Source organism: Notolepis coatsorum (assembly GCF_963971535.1).
Source record: "Notolepis coatsorum genome assembly, contig: SCAFFOLD_4107, whole genome shotgun sequence".
In the NCBI taxonomy this organism is placed as follows: Eukaryota; Metazoa; Chordata; class Actinopteri; order Aulopiformes; family Paralepididae; genus Notolepis; species Notolepis coatsorum.
Genome location: NW_028174817.1, coordinates 1 through 7500, shown reverse-complemented (window position 1 = coordinate 7500; position 7500 = coordinate 1). Strand labels below are relative to the sequence as shown.

The following is a 7500-nucleotide window of genomic DNA, read 5'->3' as shown; positions in this document are numbered from 1 at the left end:
TATAGTGCTTGGACGTTGTTATTTTTACTGTACAGTATGAAGCACAACCTCAGGAGGCTCGTACAGAACCAAGCATGTCACTGTAATGTACATTATGTACCTTATGGAGGCTCGTACAGAACCAAGCATGTCACTGTCATGTACATTATGTACCTTATGGAGGCTCGTACAGAACCAAGCATGTCACTGTCATGTACATAATGTACCTTATGGAGGCTCATACAGAACCAAGCATGTCACTGTCATGTACATAATGTACCTTATGGAGGCTCATACAGAACCAAGCATGTCACTGTCATGTACATAATGTACCTTATGGAGGCTCGTACAGAACCAAGCATGTCACTGTCATGTACATTATGTACCTTATGGAGGCTCGTACAGAACCAAGCATGTCACTGTAATGTACATTATGTACCTTATGGAGGCTCGTACAGAACCAAGCATGTCACTGTCATGTACATTATGTACCTTATGGAGGCTCATACAGAACCAAGCATGTCACTGTCATGTACATTATGTACCTTATGGAGGCTCATACAGAACCAAGCATGTCACTGTCATGTACATAATGTACCTTATGGAGGCTCGTACAGAACCAAGCATGTCACTGTCATGTACATTATGTACCTTATGGAGGCTCGTACAGAACCAAGCATGTCACTGTCATGTACATAATGTACCTTATGGAGGCTCGTACAGAACCAAGCATGTCACTGTAATGTACATAATGTACCTTATACGTGAGAAATAAAACTAAACTTGAACTTGAACTCACGATCTCTCCGGGTTTGACCTGGAACGCTCCGTACTGGGCCACCGCTCCGCTGGCCGACAGGAACTGGGCCTCGAAGGCCTTGGGCCGGTCCTCCGCGCGCAGGGTCATCTTGGAGCGGATACTCTGGGAGGAGGGAGGGGGGGTCAACTACACAACTACACAACTACACAACTACACTCTGGGAGGAGGGAGGGGGGGTCAACTACACAACTACACAACTACACAACTACACAACTACACAGGGCGTTAGCAACTACACAACTAACTACACAACTACACAACTAACTACACAACTACACAACTACACTCTGGGAGGAGGGAGGGGGGGTCAACTACACAACTAACTACACAACTACACAACTAACTACACAACTACACAACTACACTCTGGGAGGAGGGAGGGGGGGGGTCAACTACACAACTACACAACTACACTCTGGGAGGAGGCGCAGGGGGGTCAACTACACAACTACACAACTACACTCTGGGAGGAGGGAGGGGGGGGGTCAACTACACAACTACACAACTACACAACTACACAACTAACTACACAACTAACTACACAACTACACAACTACACTCTGGGAGGAGGGAGGGGGGGTCAACTACACAACTACACAACTAACTACACAACTACACTCTGGGAGGAGGCACAGGGGGTCAACTACACAACTACACAACTACACAACTAACTACACAACTACACAGGGCGTTAGCAACTACACAACTACACTCTGGGAGGAGGCACAGGGGGTCAACTACACAACTACACAACTACACAACTACACTCTGGGAGGAGGGAGGGGGGGTCAACTACACAACTACACAACTACACAACTACACAACTAACTACACAACTACACAACTACACAACTACACAACTACACTCTGGGAGGAGGGAGGGGGGGTCAACTACACAACTACACAACTACACAACTACACAACTAACTACACAACTACACAACTACACAACTACACAACTACACTCTGGGAGGAGGCACAGGGGGGGTCAACTACACAACTACACAACTACACAACTACACAACTACACTCTGGGAGGAGGCACAGGGGGTCAACTACACAACTACACAACTACACAACTAACTACACAACTACACAACTAACTACACAACTAACTACACAACTACACAACTAACTACACAACTACACAACTACACAACTACACTCTGGGAGGAGGCACAGGGGGGTCAACTACACAACTACACAACTACACAACTAACTACACAACTAACTACACAACTACACAACTAACTACACAACTAACTACACAACTACACAACTAACTACACAACTAACTACACAACTACACAGGGTGTTATCAACTACACAACTAACTACACAACTAACTACACAACTACACAACTAACTACACAACTAACTACACAACTACACAGGGCGTTAGCAACTACACAACTAACTACACAACTACGCAACTAACTACACAACTAACTACACAACTACACAGGGTGTTATCAACTACACAACTAACTACACAACTAACTACACAACTAACTACACAACTAACTACACAGAGTGTTATCAACTACACAACTAACTACACAACTAACTACACAACTAACTACACAGAGTATTATCAATTACACAACTAACTACACAACTAACTACACAACTAACTACACAACTACACAGAGTGTTATCAATTACACAACTAACTACACAACTACACAGAGTGTTATCAACTACACAACTAACTACAAAACTAACTACACAACTAACTACACAACTACACAGGGTGTTATCAACTACACAACTAACTACACAACTAACTACACAGGGCCGTTAGCAACTGTTTCTATTGATTGATCAAAGTCTGAGGGATAACTTTGGTGTTTTTTAACCTGGACCCTATTTTTCCGTTGTGCGGGGTCTAAATTAATAATAGAGACAGAAATGTGTGTAATTGGTCCAGTTACCCTCATCTGCACCTTTGTTTACACTGTTTATTTTTCTCCTATTTTTATATTCAGAGTTAATTATGTTGTTTACACACTGTTTCTTTGTATCCTATTTTTATATTCAGATCTAATTGTATTGCCTATATTTATGTCTTTCTGCTATTACCCTGGCCCTACCCTACCTGTACCTCCCCACCCCCCCCCCCCCCTCCCCCACGCTGCTATGATGCCTGAATTTCCCCAAGGGGATCAATAAAGGAATATCTTATCTCATCTTATTGAAGGAGATCGCTTCGGGCTGCAATGTGATCACAATGAGCAAACGTGGATCAACAGAAGACCGGAAGAAGAGTAAACACAAAGATCTGTCTCTGTGAGGATCCGTTACAGAATGTTGTCAGACACTTATTGTAACAGTCTGAGCCTGTCAGCGGCAAGAGAAAGATGAGCTATTTTAGTTTATTGAAGCGACCTCCCTCACTACTGGACCAATTCCAAACATATATGTAAATGATCTTTGTATCAACCTGTCTAATGCTGCTTACCATTTCTATGCTGATGACACAGTAATTTATTGCTCATCTCCCAGTGTTGTGCAAACGATGGAGTTCTTGCAATCTGCCTTTGACATTGTTCAGTCACATCTTACCCAGCTTAAGCTAGTGTTAAATGCTGGCAAATCAAAGTTTATGCTCTTCTCAAATGGGAAGAGACTCCCAGCTGATCTTCCCACACTGGTTACTGCTGGAGGGACTGACATCGAAAGGGTTGCTTCCTACAAATATCTAGGCATTACAGTGGATGAGAACCTTACGTTTAAATCTCACATAGACAAACTTGTGTCAAAGCTGAAGCTTAAACTCGGCTTCTTTTTCAGAAACAGGTCCTGTTTTTCACTTAAAGTGAGAAGTCACCTGATCTCGACCACCTTCTTACCACTACTCGATTATGGTGACTTACTCTATATGTATGCACCTGATCAGTACCTTAGAAAGCTTGATACTGTGTACCATTCTGCCTTACGCTTTGTCACGGGATGTGGAAATCGAGTGCACCATTGCACCCTATATACCATTGCAAGTTATCCATCTCTACAAATACGACGATTTTCTCGATGGCTCTCTCTGGTGCACAAAGCTCTGCTTAAACTGGTTCCCTCGTACCTAAGTGTGCTTCTGTGCACAAAGCAATATAAGTATGCCCTTCGTTCTCAAGCTGTTCTAACACTGGAAGTTCCCCATATGAGAACTGAATTGGGAAAAAGGGCTTTTAAATATGCTGCTCCTTCATCTTGGAACAAGATACAGGAGGACCTAAAATTACCAGGACTGGTCACCCTCGGAGAATTCAAAGCCATTTTAAAATCCTACGAACTCAGTTCCCTTGGTCAGTGCAACTGTGTTTGATCATTTGCCTGTTTGATAACTTGCCTGAAATTGGAGCTTGATGTAAATGTTTTATCTGTATTTTATTGTGATGTTCTTTTTTATGTTGAAACTTTCTGCTGCCTTGCTTGGCCAGATCGCTCTTGAAAAAGAGATTTTAATCTCAATGATGCTTATCTGGTTAAATAAAGGATTTGATTGATTGATTGATCTCTGTCTTTATTATTCATTTAGACTCACACAACGGAAAAAAGTCCAGGTTTAAAGATAATACCTTGAATACCAAGATGAATCACTCAGTGGCCACACAGCTCTACTCTCACTCTTTACACGGTCAACCGCTGAGGTTCTTTGTCAATAAGATTGACAAAATAAGCTGCTATTGATATTAAGGATTTAAAGGCGGCACTTTGCCCAAAAGAAACAATGCTGATTTACTTTGCACATAATTTCACACACATCCAATCAACAGTTTTGCACACATTCATTTAGTTTGACGGTTGTAAATTAGTCTGAATATGGCCACCTATTATGTCATCAGGTACATTGAATCCTTGTGTTGTGTTAATTACAGCTCAACTAAATGATAAGGTAAGTCTTTTACAGCACCCCCTAGAGTAGTGCCTTGCTCAAGGACCTGTTGGCGCTTTGACAGGAATGGACACGTTTGCTGTTGCTGGGATCGAGCCTGTGACCCTCCAGTTATAGGACAGTCTCTCTCTCTCTAACGCCAGGCTGAGGATGTTAGGCTCCTACCTCGAAGGCCTTCTCCATGATACTGAGGATGTTAGACGAGTCTTGTTGCAGGAGACCCAACTCAGCGATGGGGAAGTACTTTTGAAGTTTCTATACAGAGAGAAAGGTAGACGGGACATAAAAAGAACACATAGGGAGAGGTAATGTAAACACAAGAGAAGACACCCCCTCCTCCTAACACTCTGTAGCAGAGTGTAGTCCCCATGAAACGGCTGCATAGCAGATTCTAAAAGAGGAAGCCAGGGAGCTTTGATATTGATTGGCATTTATAGTAGCCAATAGTGCTGAATGTGCATTACACTCGAGCCATTAGCTAACAAGCTAATGTTAGCAACATAGTAACGTAAGCTATCGTTGAACATTTGTTCAATTTAGTTAAAGAGGCAGAGTGCTAGCTTAGTTACAATGTGTTAACTTGTAACTTGTGGGGCGGCTTTGGCTCAGGGGTAGAGCGGGTCGTCCAATGATTGAAGGGTTGGTGGTTCGAATCCCGCTCAAGCCCATGTCCATCCCACTGCCGTTGTGTCCTTGGGCAAGACACTTAACCTACTTGCCTCGTATGAATGTGTATGCATGTGAATGAATGTTGGTGGTGGTCGGAGGGGCCGTAGGCGATGATTATTCGCCACGCTTTTGTGAGTCTGCCTCAGGGCAGCTCTGGCTGCAATTGCAGCTTACCACCACCGGGATGACTGTGTATGAACGAATAATGGACTCTGTGAAGTGCTCTGAGTCAGAGAAGAGCGCTATATAAATCTTTTATAAATAAGTCATTATTATTATCATTATTATTTGTAAATGTCATTCTAGAAAGCATTTCATTGGACGCTAAATGAGTATAGGCCTACACCCCCACGTGCAGCAAGACTCATCAACTCATCATCAAAATTCTTCTGGTTTTCCAGGAAATGATAAATATCTATTTTGATTCCATGGGGCCTTTAATCACAGAAGCTAAAAATAATAAACACTAAACACACAGCTTCCAATGTCACTATCGTTCACTGATCTACAGCCAACGTTTCATCTTCAAGGTCTTCATCGGGTGTTCAATAGCAGACCTCAGACGAAGACTTTGAGTCAAAACACTGTATCATAAATAATAATATAATAAATACAGAGAGCACAGGAAGCAGTTTTTTCTTCATTTTCATCTTCTGAAACAATGTGATGCCCTGTCCTAGATATGTCCTAGATATGTTCTTCTGAAAAGACTGAATTATTTTCCCGCTCTCCTTTTTTCTCTCTCTTTATATTGAGGTAAATGGTAAATGGTGCATTTATATAGAATTTATATTTATCCAAAGTGCTTTACAATTTAGTTCCTCACATTTTTACCCATTCACTCACGCATTCACACACCGACGGCGGAGGCGACCATGGAAGGTGCCGACCTGCTCATCGGGAGCAATTCTTGCTCAAGGACACTTCAACAAGCTGCAGAGAAGAGCGGGAATCGAACCAGGAACCTTTGGAATGGATTACCAGACGACTGCTCTACCTCCTGAGTCATTCGATGCTAAGCCAGCAGGGGTACTTGTGGTTCTAGAGGTGGGGGGGTCTCTTAACCACTTACTTACTTATCTTATGTGTCTTACTTTATTACTTTTATTCTTACTTTATTATAAAATCTTTGTATAATTTTACATTGTTACTTGATTCAATCAATCAATCAATCAATCAATCAATCAATCAAATGTATTTATATAGCACATTTAAACATGACACTTGTCAACCAAAGTGCTTCACATAGGATGCTTGGTTCATGCTTGATTATTTGTATTGTTCAAAATAAACCCTTATGCCCCCCTAACAACTTAGCAGAGTTGTATTCGTAAGCATGAAATGTTTGCATCAAGTTCAAGGCCATATAATTCTTAATCTTTAATATTTAATATTTAAAAAAAAAATCTTTTCAGGAACTGCACTAACATCCTAACCTCAATATATATGTAAACGATTACAACTATTTCCAAATCTTAACCACTTATATTCCCGTTTGTTTGATATCAAATCCCTTTTTATGACAAAAAAATCTGCATTTAGTTCACATTTCTACACGTTTTCAACGCCAGAGTTCAGCGTCGAAAACATGCACAGAGTCCGTGTGAAAAAGAATATGTATTCATATTTACAAATGAATTACTAATTCCGTCAGAAATAGCGTAACTAATAACGTTAGTAAGCACCGATTATTGCCTATTATGTCAGCGGGGGTACAGTGAACATTTCTCCCGGTAAAATCTGAAGAGCAGATGGCCGTGTGCTGAGGGCCAGCCCTCTTCCGCTATTTCCTCCGAGCGAGGCAGACTCCACCCCGCACAGCTCAGCCGCTGTGTGTGAGGAAGAAGGAAGTCTCTCTATCCGCGCGCCCCCCCCCCCCCCCCCCTCCCAGAGCACTCACACACAAGCTGGGAACGAGGTTACACACCGCTCCAAGCTGATCACATCACCGCCTGAACCAATGGAAGCACAACGGACCGGTGATTTGACTGCCTACACCAGCCATAGAGCAACTGCGCCACCGTGTGTCATAATACGGTAACGGACTCATGAGAGGGCAACAGGCTCCCGGTGTTACGAAAATAGCGCGTATTTCATAATTACAGCAGCAATTGAATGAATGAGTGCAGATTAAAAATCT

The 7500-nt window shown here is 42.3% G+C and overlaps 1 protein-coding gene across 1 annotated transcript in view; it reads right to left on the bottom strand.

Annotated features, from left to right (window-relative positions):
• LOC311247464 (integrin beta-4-like) overlaps positions 1–4946 on the bottom strand; it is a gene marked incomplete at both ends in the record, with an annotated part of 11385 nt that extends 6439 nt beyond the window's left edge. The window contains 2 exons of the mRNA XM_084338505.1: positions 779–901; positions 4857–4946. Of these exons, the coding sequence (XP_084194631.1) occupies positions 779–901; positions 4857–4946 (213 nt within the window). The remainder of the gene's footprint in view (positions 1–778; positions 902–4856) is intronic.
• Positions 4947–7500: the final 2554 nt, after the last annotated feature.